A 17,295-nucleotide genomic window follows, 5' to 3' on the forward strand; every position below is an offset into this window, starting at 1 on the left:
ATAATAATAATAATAATAATAATAATAATAATAATAATAATAATAATAATAATAAAGAACTTGACTAGATACTATATTGCACTAGAATTTTTCATCGATTACTTAATTGAATGGTAATTAGACTATTATCCCTCTAGAAAATACTTATCCCTTTTACTTATTTACACGTATTTTTAAAAATGACTACCATTTTTCACCCACTCTCTCTCTTTCTCTCTCTCTCTCTCACTCTCTTTCTCTCTCTCGTTCGTCCTCTCGCTTTCTTTCTCTCTCTCTCTTTTTTCAATCTATCTCTCTTTTTCTATCTTGTGTCTTCGTTCAGCTATTACACAATGACTCGTATTAAATTCTCGATTTAATACTTATCCTCATGATATTGCTTGATGCACGCGATAAATTTCAAGAAACAGTCGAGCTATTCATTGATGGTAATCTAATCGCTTGCAAGTTTTTTCTCTCTTTCTAAGGTCGATACAATATAGTGTCAGCAAGCATAGATTTTTTGTATCGTTTTAAACGTTTCCTTCTTTGTCGATTTTGTTGTCGATAGATGGATAAAGTATTTCATCGAGAATAAAATATTTATATTTATATATACATATATGCATGTATGTATTTATGTATGTACTCGTGTATACAAAAGACGAAGTCGTCTTCATGAAATTCGAATCGGTCGATTTCTCAAATATTTTTTTCTCTGCAACCGTCCGAAAAGTTTTCAAGATATTTTCAACGAGATTCTGAAAACTTTGTGTATACGTACAAATGCATGCGTGTATGTGTTTATGTATATAAGTATGTACGCATGTATTTTAGAGAATAGGAAGTAAATAATAAAAAGAGAGAGAGAGAGAGAGAAAGAGAGAGAAAGAAAGGGAGAGAAAGAGAGACGATCGTTACCGACATCTTATTTACGATTCCTGATCAGGTGAAAGGGGAAATAATAAAAATCGATCGGCTATAATCGATCTTCTTACTCGTCAATTTTACCTTCAATCGAACGTGCACGTACGATCGCGGAAAATACGAGGAACGGTTATATGTATGGTTCTTTCTTGGTATCTCTTATTATTTTCTTTTCGTTTAATTCGACGACTAATACTACTGTGTATTGCTTTAATATGATATGATACAGTCTTTTCACTGATTGTCCAACATCACTACGTAAAACATATTCTCCTATTTTTGTTTTCTTCCTTTTTCTCTTTTCGTCTTTCATTCTGACAGATTCTCTCTCATTCATTCTTCCTTTCACACATTCATTTTCTATCTCTCTCTCTCTCTCTCTCTTTCTCTCGCATACACACTCACGCACACATACATTCTCTTTCTCTCTCTCTCCCTCTCTCTCCCTCTCTCTCCCTCTCTCTCTCCCTCTCTCTCTCTCTCTCTAGTTTTCTTTTCGTTCACTTCTTTACAACACTTCACTGAGCGTCATCATTAGGATTAATATCACTTTTTTTACTTCGCCGCGATATGAATGCGCGACGATTTTATAACAATACATATTTTATATTTTTTATGTTTCGAATTGTACTTTCCGAGACGCATTTATTCCGTTTTCGGTCTTTTCTTTCTTGATTTCTCGATTTTCTCTATTTTTTCGATCGATTATTCGAGGGAGGATTCTCTCGCACGTATCTATGTTTTTCATCGTAAAAAACTGAAGTAGTCAGTTCGGAAAGATTCGATTTGTTGATGGGGAAACACATTTTGCTCGAGAGAGGCGTATACGATGACGGCGAAAGGGGTAAAACGAGCTCGTAAAACGGTTTATCGTGCGATCGCTTCGTAAAATCGAAGTGTTCGCTGTTCTGGTTGTTATAGAGAACGGAGATTTCTTTGAATCTTATTTACTTTGTCGATTATGAGCAAGATAGTATTGATAAAGAAACGAAAAAAAAAAGAAAAAAAGGAAAAAGAAAAACAAAGACAGGAGAAAATCCCCCCTTTTTAAAAGAGCCAAACAAAATCGTCCTTTCATCGACACATCGAAACAAGGTAGATTCAATGTCACAACGCGTCGAGAGAGACCGTCTAATGCGGCTTTTCGTAGCCACTTTTCGATATCAGCTTGCAACAGTGTCACTGACGACAGCTGGTTTGTTGCACCAGATGGTCACAGTATCAAGCCGTAGAAATCTCGGGCCGTTTTTTCGAGACACATCGGAGAAAAAAAGAAGAGGAAGAAGAAGAAGAAGAAGGAGATCAGGATAAAGAAAATAGATGACGAAGAAAAACTTTTTTTTGAATCTTCACGGCCAGCCCTGAAATTCGGTCAGGGGTTCGGGTTTCGGCTCGAGACTGGGCAACTGGTAGGGTCAGTTCTGCTGTCACAAGCCACCCTCGGGTCAATGCTGAGCCGCGAACTTCATCCTCTTCTGCTTTTGTCGTTGATTACAAAACCAGACCCTGACGACATTCTTCTTAAGATCGAGCTTCTCCGCGATCGCGGCAATTTTCTCACCGGATGGTCTGGGCTGTACCGCGAAGTATGCTTCGAGCGAGCGTTTTTCCGGCGCGGCGATGCTAGTCCTCTTACGTTTTTTTTCACCGGCTGGTAAAACGGATGGTGCGTCTGGATCACGTCTTTTGTTTTTTGCTTGAGCCTCGGCTTCTTCCAGCCAGGCTTGGAGTATCGGTTTTAGTGCTATCATATTGTTATGTGAGAGAGTGAGCGATTCGAAACGACATATTGTCGATTGAGAAAGTGCACCCACACCTGGTAACTTCAAATTCGCTAAAGCCTTGCCTACATCGGCTTGTGTCACGCCCAATTTGATACGTCTCTGCTTGAAACGTTCTGCGAACGCCTCCAACTCTCGTGGATCTGTATCAGCGTCAGGATGAAGACCCGCTGCTGCTGCCGCTGCTGCTGCTGCCGCCATTGCTGGATGATGATGAGCAGGATGCGGTACGCTTCCACCTCCACCCCCAAGGTTACCGTGATGATGGTGATGTCCCATCATCCCGTTCATTCCACCATACACCGAAGGTCCATGTATACCTGCGTGATGACCCGGACCACCACCAGCTCCTTCAGACATTGGCGTCAAGGTTGTCATGGAATTTGCTGGATCCAACATGTCCAGGCTTTCCATTCCAGGGTGACTCATCTGCAACAGGTAATTTATGTACTTTTAATTCGCGTTCCTTCGTACTCGATACAATCTGGATTCGTTACGGCTCGCGTCGTTATTCTTAATGATCTTTCTCTCTTTTTATTTCGATTTTGTTTTTAGAAAGTTCACCAAGTTTTACGACGGTCGCCGTTTTTATATGATTTTTTATAAGTTTATCCAAACTGCAGGATACGATATGAAATATAAGATTGCACCGCATTTTCTTCTATTCTCTCAATGATCTGAAAATAGACGTTCGATAATGGAAAGTATCAAGAAGACGATCAATTCGAGTACTTTCCCAATTCGTTTTCATTTTGACCATTCAATGAAATCAGTCAAAGTTAAAAAGATTTGACGAGAAATCGAAAGTAATGTCAAAGACTTATTATGTAAAATTTATGGGAAGAGCAGAAACAACGTTCTACTTGATCTATGACTTTATTTTCTTACGTTTCATCCCAATCATTATTTTTTAATTAAATCGATAGTATGAATCCTATTAAAATTATTTTTTATCTGCAATTCCAAATTAATCATGTCTTTTAATACAGAACTTAAAATATATTAAATGAGTAAAAATGATTACGTTGTGCCATTCACCTGCCATTAACTATGAATGTTTTGGAAAAAAAAGCTGATATTCGGTAGACTAACTTAATTATGCATTACGATCGGATCTATTCGCAGTGTGATTAATATTATCGGATTATTTAGACTATTTGTGACTATGTCCACGATTGCTTGTATCATGGTTGTGGTTTTAAATTTTCAAGCTATTAGTAAATAATTAAACGACCGTGCTTTTGTATGCATGCTCCGGTTTCAAACGATCATGAAAGTTCGTAATTATCTTAAACGTCTAACCACTTGGAATCTTCATCAACGAGATAAATAAATATATCTGTAATGAAAGAAAAATCGTAACGAAAGTAAAAGGAAGGTCGCACTAAAATTCGAGCAAACGAATTATCTCAATATCTCATAATAAAGAAGAAATATCGATATTATCTCGATATGAAACGTCAGTGAAGATTAACTATCCTTACTAAGAGGTCACGATAGCTGAGCAGAAAAAAATCAGCATAAAATGCCAAAATAACGTTGTCCGGAGACGGCTTTTCAAGGAATCGATTGTCACGAGTCTGCGCGTGTCGATTTATGAGCGTATTATTAGTCGAACGATATCGGACCATTTTGTCTTACAAACTAGAAAATTTTTTATGGAATAAACGATCGAACATTTTGATGAAATATAAGACAGAGAAAAGAGAGAGAAAAAGAGAGAGTGGGAAAGAGAGAGAGAAAAATTGTTGTGGTAATTCTTATTTTAAACTCGTTTTAAAGAATTTAACGTAATGGACGCGTACATTATTTACATTTTTACTACAGTATACATGAAAAAGGAAGAAAGTAGGAAAAACAAATATATGCATTCGTGTATTTATATGTAAAAGAAAGGAAAGATGGAAAAAAGTAGAAAAAAAAGACAGATACATGAATAACGAGAGAAAGATAGAGAGAAAGAGATAAGTGTCTTGGAGGGTGAAGAAGAGAAAATGTATACAAGGCAGCGCACACAATTATGCAGCACATGCCACGAGCGTCGTCACAGAGCGCAGCAAGCGCGACCCCTTACAAATTATTTATGAGCTCCCTTCATATTTTTCACCGCTCTGAGTGGCGCTACCCCCGTTGTGAGTAGCACCTCGCATAAAGTCTTCCTTCCTTCCTCTTCCTTTTCTCCTTCTTCTTACTCTGTATCGCTAGGCTTCTTTGAAATTTCGCGCCACTGATTTTCTTTCACGTACATCTCGCGAAATCGAATGATCCTCGATTCCTATTTTTTACTTCTCGAAATATTTCTTATTTGATTATATTTTCAAAAAAAAAAATAATATGTTTCTACGATCTCAAGACATTCAGAAATAAAGATCGATCAGTGCCCTTTATTAAAATTCTAAATTTATCTTCGAATCCATTATTATTACGTATAATACTCTAAATTTGATGTTAATAATTTGTTGACAGAGAAAGATTTAATAAAAAATATTGACATAGATTTATTAGAATTGTTTGATCAAATATTTTCTCTTCAAAGCCAATGCTACTCCGAATGTTGGGATTGATATTATCCGTTTATGTACATACCTACATGCATATGTATAGGTATACATACGCATGTATACGTGGATCGAATCCAAAATGTTTTCAATTGGTAAGTTGAGATAAATTGGGCAAGAATAAGGTCGGTACGGCATTGGTGTGTAAACGGTAGCACTCCGCGGCCTACTTTTACCTCCGAAGGATACGAGCGAAGAATAGAAAATTCAAATATCCTGTTCAGATATGAAAAGGATAAAGTACTTTTAATGGATATTCTTGTCCGGTAAGATAAAACGATGAGCACGACGTGGGGAACAAGTGGGAAACTTCTATAGCCAGCTTGCTCATCATAAAAGTCGACGACTCGCGCGCATAAACGAACGAAAGAATCGACTTTACAAAAAGGTGAACGTGAGACCAGATATAACTCACTTTCTTTCTCTTTCTCTCTCTCTCTCTCTCTCTCTCTCTCTCTCTATATATATATATATATATATATATATATATATATATATATATATATATATATATATATTTCCATGTTTCTGGATGTGCTAACGAAAAGATTATTATCACTGAATGAATATTAACAAACATCATTATTATTATTATTATTATTATTATTATTATTATTATTATTATTATTATTATTATTTCGTTGAATTAATGACTAAATATCATAAACGTCTAAATGACTAATAATCATAATTTTATTCGAAAACGCTCATGCCTTTTTCTACCCTTTTCTTTTTTCCTTTTAGAAAGGATGAATAAGCTTCGTATAAGAATCAAATTAATTCTACTCAACTTAATCCTTAAATAAACTTATTTTTTATTTTTTTTGAAATTTTTAGAAGAAAAAAGATATACTAATAACATAAAACTTATAGAACTTATAATTTCTGTATGGAATAAAAATTGGTCAAATAATATTTCATAAATATAAAACAATGCGATAGATTAATGTAAAAAAATAGGGTATTTTTTATATTGTTAAAAATAAATTATTTATCTTTGCTAATAATTCTTTTATATTATTTAAAATTTTATTGTTTTAAAATGTTCAAAATAAATTATTTTCTTATTTATCGATTACGTCTATAGAAGGATTAATTCATGATTTTATAATTAATGAATGATAGAGACATACGTATCTCAAACGTTTTCTTCTCAAGCTTCTTTTATTTTCACCTTCGAAACATAAATAACGAGTAGTATCGTGACGAGTGCTCGTTCGCAAACATCTATTCTCGCGAGAATAGAATAGTACGATAGTCTACGAGCCGATGGTACTGGTTCAGCACGAATTTTCGCGAGATAGTTGTTACCCAGGCTTGCGAGGACTACGATAGGGCCGCCAGAGAGAGTTTGACGGCAAATATAGAGTGGGTAAGGGACCACGGAGCAACATAGTGAGCGTAGGGCCCTAGAGACTCGCTGCAATATTTCATCATTAGACTGACACGATGCTAGGGTTAGTCGTCTCTCTCTCTCTCTCTCTCTCTCTCTCTCTCTCTCTCTCTATCTATCTATCTTTCTCTTTCTCTTTTCCTCTTTTGGTCCAGGGTTATACGAAATTCGTTACATGCGTCCGTGAACGTAATACGTTACCAGTTACACCACATTGCCGCAGGGATGGCAAGATCGTTGTTATTGAATTCGTCAGCGTCACAAATAAAAACAAAGTTTATGGGAGGCTGGACCATCTGTAGTAATACTAGTGGGAATAAAAAAAAAAAGAGAATACAAGTCAAAAAACGAGACAACGCCTGGTTACTTAATGATCAACGTGCTTACAAATAAGGGAGGTGTTGATCTCATCGAACAAATAGATTAAAAATTTTCACATATCACATCTATATCTCTGATTCATTTTTTAATTTCATTTTTTTTATTTATTTTTTTCATTAATAATGATAAGATTATAATTTCTATCAAATAAAGGTTTAAAGAAATAACAGAGAATATAAGAGAGTTTAAGGACAATTGTACGAAAAAAACCAAATGAATATGCCAAAAGCTAATAAAATAATTCTCTTTTTCTCTTTCTACCTAATAATTCGGACGAAGTCAACTTCACGAGTATACGTTGTCGTAAATCCGTGAATCCGATATATCCGGGAGTTACACGAAATGTATTTTTAACCTTCGCCGTACGAATGCGATTCACGATCCCCAAAGTTTATTGTATCCCGCAGAGAGCATTACAGGTCGTCCCAGAGCCGGGATATTATACAAGGAACGCCCCTACGCGATCATTCCGGTTCGAAGCACATTGGTTAGGACACCCTCTTACCATCCTATTCGTTTTTTCTCTAACTCTCTTTCTATCTATCTATCTCTCTTTTTCTTTTTCTCTTTTATACACTCTCATGGAGCCTCAGATTGAGCTTGAATTAGCATAAACACCGCAAAAAGACGATCAATTGAAAACCAGAAGTTGAATATTAGCGGTGCCACAAATCATACTCTCTCTCTCTTTCTCTCTCTCTCTCTCTCTCTCTCTCTGTCACTCTCTCTCTCTCTCTGTCTCTCTCTCTCACTCTCTCTGTCTCTCTCTCTCCCTACGTACCAGCATTTTAACCAGTAAAATTGCTTCTGCATTACAAACGAAGTCGCTGAACGTGGCATTCACGGCAATAATTAAATCGGACGAAAATTAAAATTTTCACTCATTCGTTTGTCTATTATTTAAACTCGCCGATGAACATACTGCTTAAGTTACATTTTTCAACAGTACCGATTAATTATAAACCGCGATAAATGTCCGAGTCGATTAATTATTCTCCGCCATTTTAACTCACTGTCGGAACTCATTTCATTTTATTGTTGCATATGCACGAACATTGGGGACCATAGACGATTCGTATGTACATGTGTATGTATATCTACGTGACTTCACATACTGTATAATGCTGGAACCAAGTTCGTCATTAAAGCAATCGTTATATCGATGAACCAAGCCAGTATGAACGTCGATATTAATAAAGTAACATTATGCTCGCGTTTCGTTTACTATACCCATCGAGTAAACTGAACGGAGTTGCGCTTTATGTCTTTATCACGATACTATCTTCAAACATTTCGTATACTTTGAATACATTGAAATTGTGAAACTATTATAATTTATTAATGTCTTAAAAAATATAAAAAAACTAAGTCATATCATATAGAGCAAATAAATGATACAAAATATTGGAAACAAACATAACAATGTACTTTAAGAAACTAATAATATTTGAGTATTGCATTTCTAAAGACATTGTCAAGTCAGCGAATGTTTTAACATATAATAGAGCAAACATTTGTTTACTTCTATCGTTTCTTATATTATTTCTAGATAACTATATAATTATACATAATTTTTATATGTATTTATGTATAATTATATCACAATATAATTATACATAATATTTTAGATATTTTAGATAAACAGTTCAAACCATCAAATTTGTTATTCCCTGTTATATTGATTATAATCAAAATTTATAGCTAATGTATAATATAAAATACAAGATATATCTATTATCTATGTATATGCAACGTGTTAAGTACATTTTAAGACGAAGTAGTATGAATATACGAATTAACGACTATTGAAAAGCTTCAAGTTCACTTATATTGTAAACAGTAAGGATATAGTTTCAAATAGTACCATATAATTTTTTACAATATTCAAATAGTATTATATAATATCAAATATATATCTATTATAATATTTGATATATATATATATATTCAGTTATTAATAAAATATTAATAAACACATTGTATAAAAATATATTACTTTCTTTTTACTTAAAAAATCAACGAAACTTTTACAAATGAACAGAGAGAAGGAAGGTTCCACAGCTTGCTAGTCGTATATGTGTATGGATGCGTAGGTATGCCGATCAAAACATGAACAGAGAGATGGAAGTTTCTAGAACTTGCTAATCGCATGTGTGTGTATATGCGTGAGATATGTCGATCGACAAATGAACAGAGGGACGGAAGGTTCCAGAGCTAAAACTAATCGCATGTATATGTATGTGTGTGATATATCGATTGGTAAATGAATAAAGAAATGGAAGGTTCTACATTAATTAGTTGTGTACATGTGTGAGGTGCATATAGTTACGAAAAGAAAAGATCTGAAATATTGGGAGAGAGAGAGAACGATAAAAAGGGCAAGAGTGAATGTGCGATAGAGACTTGAATCGTGAATCTTGAACAAAATAACGTACCAGCGAAACAGCGATAACGTCCAGCAAGTGACGCACCAGCGAAACAAGCGAGAGCAATTAACGAATAACGTAACAGCAAAACAACAAAAGAACCGATGGGTTAGCGAACAGCATGTGGCATTGTTTCTTTTATATTTTTACATTTACTAAATATATTTTCAATATTTAACCATTAGTCGAGCACAACATTGTTTTTCTCAGCATTGCGCCTGCCTATTAGTAGAGTAAAATTAACGTGCCATCAATTTTCAACAATATATTTCTAATATTTTTCCTTACATATATTATTTGTCAATATACTCTCTTGACTATATCATCCACCGATCATTCGTTTTTTATAATTAAAAGCAACATGTTGTTTAAAATAAATTCACATTAATTGAAAATAAGAATTTGATCGACTTTTTTGATATCTTAAATTTTTAGAGAATTCCCGAAAAATATTAGGATCTTATCCATAGGGACGAATGTAATATAGCATAAATGCAAACTCACAAAGAGGTGTGATTGTACCTGATGATGCGGCCGGTTATTTGGATGGGGGGTTGGCATGTGAGCACCATGATGGTAGACGGAAACCGGATCGTGTTTCAAAGGCATTGGAGTGCCCGCGTTGTGCTTTCCCAAATCCGCAGCTAAAGCCTCCGCCCTTGAAAGTAAGCCGTCTTGCAGACCGCTGTTCAAGCCCCCGAATAAGTCACCCTGAAACAGAAAGCATGCCGTGCGTGACGATAATTGAAGATGGGATTTCTTACCTACGATTGATCGATGGATAGGATGAAATGCTCTATAACTAGATTTTGATAAATGGAGCTTGTTAAATTTTTAAAATAAAAACAACGAGAGATTTTAATCTCGACCAAATAAAATTCAAAACGGAACAATTGTTATCTTAGATTTTAAAGATAATAAAAATGTATTACAAGAAATATAAAATCATAAAGATTACCTCGAATTCTGCAATTTGTGCAATATTTTCGGTGTTATTCGATCAATACATCGATTCTAAATTATTTTAAGTAATGGTATTTCTATGATCAGATCGTATGAATGATTGACGTATATAAACGTTGCTACGTGTTACCTGTCAATTTAAGACACATCATACGTATATACATAGGTTTTACCTACAAAATTTCGAATGTCCGATTAAGGAGACATTTTTTTTATTTATCAACTTATTAAGATTATTAGCAAGAGCGATATATTTCCTAAAATCAATTATAGATATATTTCTCAAGTATTTTGAACGTTCATTTCGAAATCATAGACGTTATCTAAAACGTCGACACGCAAATATGAATAAATATTATATGCATGTAATCCGTATGTATCGTGTAGCTTTTCATCCGCTTTTAAAACTATCCTATCGAACAGCATCCAGACAACAAACTGCTCGAGTATTCTACAGCAGCATGGCCGTACGATCGATATTCCGAAAATAGTTTCTTCTACCAAGACTCAAAATGGTCTACTACGAACTTCTTCAGACTTTCGATTTGGTATAAAAACGTTTCTTTGCATTTTAAAATAACACAAAACTCTTAATCATCTTTAATTATATACATTAAAATTTCTATCGTATACTATTCGTTAAGATATCGACAAACAAAAATGAAAACGGCCGAAAATCAACGTAAATTAAACAACAATAGTTCTGTGCTATTTTTGACTGCGCTTTTAATTATCTTCTTAGTTATAAATAACAATATTAAAAGAATTCAATAGTAAAGCTACGTGTTTCAATAATATGTATAACATTATTGACATACTTTCGATATCATTAACACGTACCTACTAAATGGTAGCTATCTTATTTACCAAAGGAAACGTATTCTCTCTGCTCGAAATACAAACCGTACAATATTATCATACGTTAAAGCGTAACGATATCAATTTAGTAATCGCATTCGCAATGGCACCTACCCCAGAATATTCGCAAATCGAATTCATTCGTCACAAGTTAACCAGGAGTTGATCTGAAAGATGTACACTTAACCAGACGACCCAAGGGATAGTGGACGGGACAGTCAACGGTGTTAGTTATGAAACTGGACGATAGCAGGGGCTCCCAGTCCCTTCTATGTATTTCCAAGTAGCACGATTCGAACCCTCCCCAAAAAGTCAACTTTCAATGCCAATGAAAATAGCATGAAACGTGAGCTGAGGAAGATTGCACATATAAACACATTCGAATATATTTTCAAAGAGAAATATAAGTATGAAAGGGTGAAACGATATTAATAATTTAATAATCTGAAATGTATTTTTTGGACATTTGTTTACTTGTTATTCTTTTTTTTCGTTTATTTTAAAAATATAAAAAAGATATCAATACCTTTTTAAGTTATCGATTTATGTTCCAACCTAATATAATTGGATTAATACGCAATAGATGTAATCAAACGTAACCAAGATACTGAATATTAACATATTAATATATTAGAATATATTTTTGCAGATGATTAAATATGATAAATTAATTGTTAAAAATCATAGAAAATTTTCAAATTATTAAGTTCTTTGAAGGAACGTTATGTTCCTGATCATACTTAATACATTAATGTCATCGTGCTTATTGATTTATATACTTGCGTCGTCTAAGATCATTAATTTTGATTGTTTCTTACGAAAGGATAAGACGTAAAAGGGATGCACTGAAACAGTATCCGACGTGGCATGATATACGTTCTTTTTCTTCTGAACGTCAAGAGTTTGTTTCATCCATTTCGATAGGGGTTCTCTTAATAACGGTTATACGTTGGATTCATGGTCGCTTTTTACTCAGATACGCTTCTATAACGTGGCAATCGATATTATATGGGACATTTCGCGTCAACTACATCTGTCACTCGTACCTTCGAACTCGCAAGACTGGAACGTTGTCCGGAAAGTATAGTGCATTTCTTTGACCAAGAATATATACCAAATTCGAAGAAAATTAGCTTGTATTAGATATTTTTTTCCTGTCCAATTAATCCTTCATACTTCTGATATTTATTTTATTAAGAAAAAAATTATATAATATAAAATATAAAATCCTTGGCGAACGTTTAGTAACAATTAATTTTAAGCTAGCAAATGAAATAAAAATTAACAAATACTGATGTACGGGGTTAGTGTATTAACTGGTTAGAACTTATTTACATTTATTAGCTTTTTTATTTATCAACAAAAAACATTGACTCTTTTTATGCAACAAATCTATAACTCCACATTTTGAAAGAAAACCATTCTATTTTAAATGAAAGGTTTCACTTAGTTTTCGAGTACAAAACAATTGTTGAAATTAACGCTTCAGTGAATGTGACTGCTAAAATGTATATTATGCGAATCGTTTGTAAAATGGGAAAAATTCATCGATAAAATACCTACCCTCGCGGACAAAAGCATTTCGTTAATAAAAGAAAACTGTTAACGTGAATGGAGTCGGCCTCTCTTTTATCCAAAGAATTATGAAAAGTTTAACGTTATAAAGCGGTATTGCTGATTATTTTTGTATTTTATTACTGCATTGTTTCAAAACTCGTAGTCACATTATTAAACTTAAATTGGATACCAACTAACGTGCGGAAAACGAGTCTTCAATGTTAACCTCTCGCTCTGTGGAATGTTAATAATTTAACACGCCGATGAAGTCAATTCCCATAACGTTGTTTCTATAGAGTTAAATGAAATTACCAATAGGCAGAGATTATGATATTCTTTTCTCTCTCTCTCTCTCTCTCTCTCTCTCTCTCTCTCTCTATCTATCTATCTATCTATCTATCTATCTATCTATCTATCTCTCTATCTATCTATCTCTCTCTCGCAATCTCTCTCTCTCTTTCTCTCTCTCTCTCTCTCTCCCTCTCTCTCTCCCTCTTTTGAGAACAAAAAAAATTTATTCGCCAAATTCACATAGAACATTTATTAAAAAGTCAAATATTTTGTTCTATATTAAAGTATTAACAATTATAAAACGTAATTTTTTATAGTTATACAAATACAATAAAAAATATTGATTAATTCTTTTCTAAATTCGCAAAAAAATGCTTACAGATAAACACAATAACAGAAAAGAACGAAACTAGTCGCATTCAGAATTTCTCAAGTCGACCTTGAAAATCTTTCAAAAAAAAAAACCGATCGTTCAGCGACTCTTAAAAGTACTCATCAAATTACGGGTATTGTAATGAAAACGGCCCACGAAAATTTATACGCGAGAGTTATCAAAATATCATTAGCACGATGTGCTCGGTAGGACGGGGCCAAAGGTGATTCACTGCTCCTATATTCATTACGAGCAGTAACGTCCGCATTGCTCGATCAATGTTTCATGTGAAAACCACCGTCGTACTCCGGCGCTTCGATTATTTATGAACTTCTCGTGTCTTCGTCGGGTACGAGCACTACTACTACCTTATATGCCCTGTTCGCTGTCTCTAGGTTGCTGAACCACCGCCACTTTTTCTAATCTCGTGGCGGCAGCCCCTTTCACCGTTCCTCCTCCTTTCTCTTTCGATCATCCCTAGATACACTCCGATTCCCTTGCGACGTCGACTCGTACGAACGAGAAAAAAGCGATTATCTGGACGACTCTTACGAATGGAAAGCTTTACACCTGAACGAGTTTATTCGTCGAACATATAAATCAGCGTTATACTTACTAATATACATATATATATATATATATATATATATATATATATATAAATTATTCAATAAAAATTGATCATTTAATAATATCATATCACAGACTATTAGAATTATCGCGAGCTAAAGAGAAGATTGTAATTAAAATTTTATTGACCCAAATAAAGTCGAAAGATTAGACTCGATTAAAGAGAACTCTAGTAACTATTTCTATAGAAATTAGAAGAAGATCAAAGGCTCCTCGTTTCTTCAGCAATCTATTTACTTAATTCCATTTAACATTATTCAGAAGCGAGCGATAAATGCTAGCCATTTGCGAGAGAAACGTTGTTACAAAGAAAACAAATGCCTCGCCCTTGGAAAGTGTTAACAGGGCGATAAATCATGAAGGAGCTTTTGTTTCGAAAAACCTCGAGTTCTTCTTCTTTTCCATCTTCTTCTTCTTCTTCTTCTTCAAATGTAAGGCTTGTTTAGGGTCGGTCAAAGCACCTGAGATGATCATACGTTCTCTCGAATTTCAGGAACGATCCTTCCTATCCTGTAAGAAATGCCAAGGACAGAACGAGAACGATAGATGAAGAAAGAGAGAGAGAAAAAGGGAAGGAGGGAAAGATAGAGAGAGGGCAAAGATACAGATTGCTCTTGTTAGAGCACGTGGTTAACAGCTCGTAGAGCTGTTTAGCAAACTTTCTCTTCTTCCCTTCTCCATGTTTCGCTTCTCCACGTCGCCGCGGTTAATAGAGTCATTTTTCTGAGCTGCCTGTAGAGGCAGGACCCCACGCAACAGCTAAATACGTCTTCCGAGTGGAGCCACCGTTAAGGATTAGCCAATTACAATTGAATTACCGCACCCTGTCGGAAGATAGAACGGGAGTTAATTTATCGATGCCCTCTTCTTGCTGATGCGCCCACGAAGGCGATTAAATCAACGATATACAATTTATTAAATAGATAATCGTAACAATTTCGATCAAATTTTTCAATCAGAAATTTCAATATTTTATCTGGTAAATGTTTATAACCACCGATGCAAGGAAAACTAATTTGTTATACCATGGAATGTTTTTAATAAAACTTAGATCAGTTAGATAGCTATTTTAATTAGGATAGATCCATCTCCTTGGAAAATTTATCGTAATTCGATATATATAATTGATGTTGGTTATTAAAATCTGTTTACGTCTGTCGATTATCGTTTCGTGGAATTATTCGGTTGCCGATCGAATAATCATCAAAGTTGCATTAAAAGCTTGCGCTACGTTGTTATGCATGGAATGAAGAGAAAGAGAGAGAGAGAGAGAAAGAGAGAGAAAGAGAAAGAGAGAGAGAGACAGAAAGAGAGAGAAACAGAGAAAGAAAGAGAGAGAGAGAGAGAGAGAGAAAGAGAGAAAGAGAGATAGTTTCCCTATTTATCTTGTTTTTCTATGTTTAATCATTTTTCATTTCCAATAAGAGAAAAAGATGGGCATCGGCGTATATCACACGTAGCAGTTGAGTATCCGAGTGAATTTACGTCATTAATTACCGATCCAATCGTGGTTACACCGATTTGAATACAGAGCATACTCGGGACCGACGAGTATCGGATATCGCAAATTGGGACGATTACGTTATTTCCGTCCGATAACCTACATCGCGGAGTAGTCTGAGCCATGAATAAATGAATTCTTCCAGAAAATCTGACGTCTGACACGAAAACAAGCAGACTGTTCAAATTATCACTTGCATGGCGGAGTACCTACTGTCTAGAAAGGAATATTATACCGCTCTTCGTTATAGCGCAATTAAAATTTGCTTAACTTCTCCTCCCCCGCCTCCTCTTTTTCCTCCTTCTCCTCTTCCTGGATAAGAATCGGATTCAATTAATACAAAATTTGGATTTACATCGAACTTAGTATCGAATAATAAAAGCAGTTCTCTCTCTCTCGCTCTCTCTCTCTCTCTCTTCTCTGTGCTTCTTCGTTTCTCTTCGATCGATATCATCGTAAAAAGAAATGAGAATTCATATATAACTGCGACGTTTTCTGAAAAAAAAGTAATCAAACGATTTCCGATCAAACGTCGCAGATGTTCTGCTAAAAACAGAAAGTAATTCTTTAGACGAAAAGAAAAGAAGGTACAGTTTGTTAGGGTAACACGAGTTTTTATATACTCAAGAAAAGAAAAAAGAAAAGAGAATTAAGAAAAATTGTTCAACGGAATGGATTGCTCACAGCTGCAGGTGTCTACTGCATCAGTGAAAGCATAATTGACACTTGAGTTCTTTTTATGACACTCAAACTATCCTCGTACTAGTTCATCGTATATCTAAATAATCATTTTACTTTCGGCCATAATCATAACCATGAGTTAGCGAATTTATGCGAACCCAACCACCGTAATTACGTGACTCTGTTAAGATATAAATATCATCGGACATTTTCTACACAACGAATTCTCTTTCTTGCGTTCATTTTTTTTTTAAACTTCTGTTTCTTATCTCATGATTGATCCAAAATTGATCAAGAACTTTCTCAAGAAAATCTTACAAATTTTTTTTCCAATGCATCTAAATCTTTTCGTTTCGTGATGATAGTAATGATAATAATGATAATCGATAAAAATTTTCTGAGATCTTATAATAATAACCTACCTCGATATAGGTTATTTTACATATAACGAAAAAAGGTACCGTAAAAGAAATAATCAAAGTCAGCCTCGTTAGATTATCTTCTATCAAATATTTTGTTTCTTACCTCACAATCCAATCAAACTTTACATTTATCTATAGTAAGTACAAGAAGTATTCTTCCATAAATGTATATTTCCTTGTTTTATCGAAGATTTTTTTATAAAAACAGATCTCATGAATATTGCGAACTAACATCAACAATAAAACAATTTTTAGGGAACATTTTAATCACCCTGTATGAATACTTTACAAGCATAAATTTTGGCAGATATATTGAATTGTTTATATTTCCCTATAAACTAATATTTATTATAAACGTATTGTTGTTGTTGTTATTGTTGTGTATATAATAGGTAAGAATTAGGTAAGAATTATTATATAATGATTGAAAAATAGAGAAGGGAATTACTTTATAAAAAAAATTATACAATCCAACTGTTATATATAGATTAATGAAAAATTATAACGAGTGAATGAAAGCTTTTTACGGACGCTGTCCGTTTTTAAAAAAAAGTTTTATATATTATATAAAAAT

The 17,295-nt window shown here is 34.1% G+C and overlaps 1 protein-coding gene across 2 annotated transcripts in view; it reads right to left on the bottom strand.

The window, feature by feature from the left end:
• Positions 1 to 1,885: 1,885 nt before the first annotated feature.
• The window catches only part of LOC124421848 (inhibitory POU protein), a 37,946-nt gene continuing 22,536 nt past the window's right edge, over positions 1,886 to 17,295 (bottom strand). The window contains exons 3-4 of one of the 2 annotated variants that reach the window (XM_046957505.1): positions 9,968 to 10,156; positions 1,886 to 3,116 (exon numbers count right to left, since the gene is read on the bottom strand). In XM_046957505.1, coding sequence (XP_046813461.1) covers positions 2,352 to 3,116; positions 9,968 to 10,156 — 954 coding nt within the window. In that variant the 3' untranslated portion in view covers positions 1,886 to 2,351. Of the gene's footprint in view, positions 3,117 to 9,949; positions 10,157 to 17,295 lie in introns of both variants that reach the window. The other variant, XM_046957504.1, reaches the window with a different exon arrangement.

Source organism: Vespa crabro, chromosome 2 (assembly GCF_910589235.1).
Source record: "Vespa crabro chromosome 2, iyVesCrab1.2, whole genome shotgun sequence".
In the NCBI taxonomy this organism is placed as follows: domain Eukaryota; kingdom Metazoa; phylum Arthropoda; class Insecta; order Hymenoptera; family Vespidae; genus Vespa; species Vespa crabro.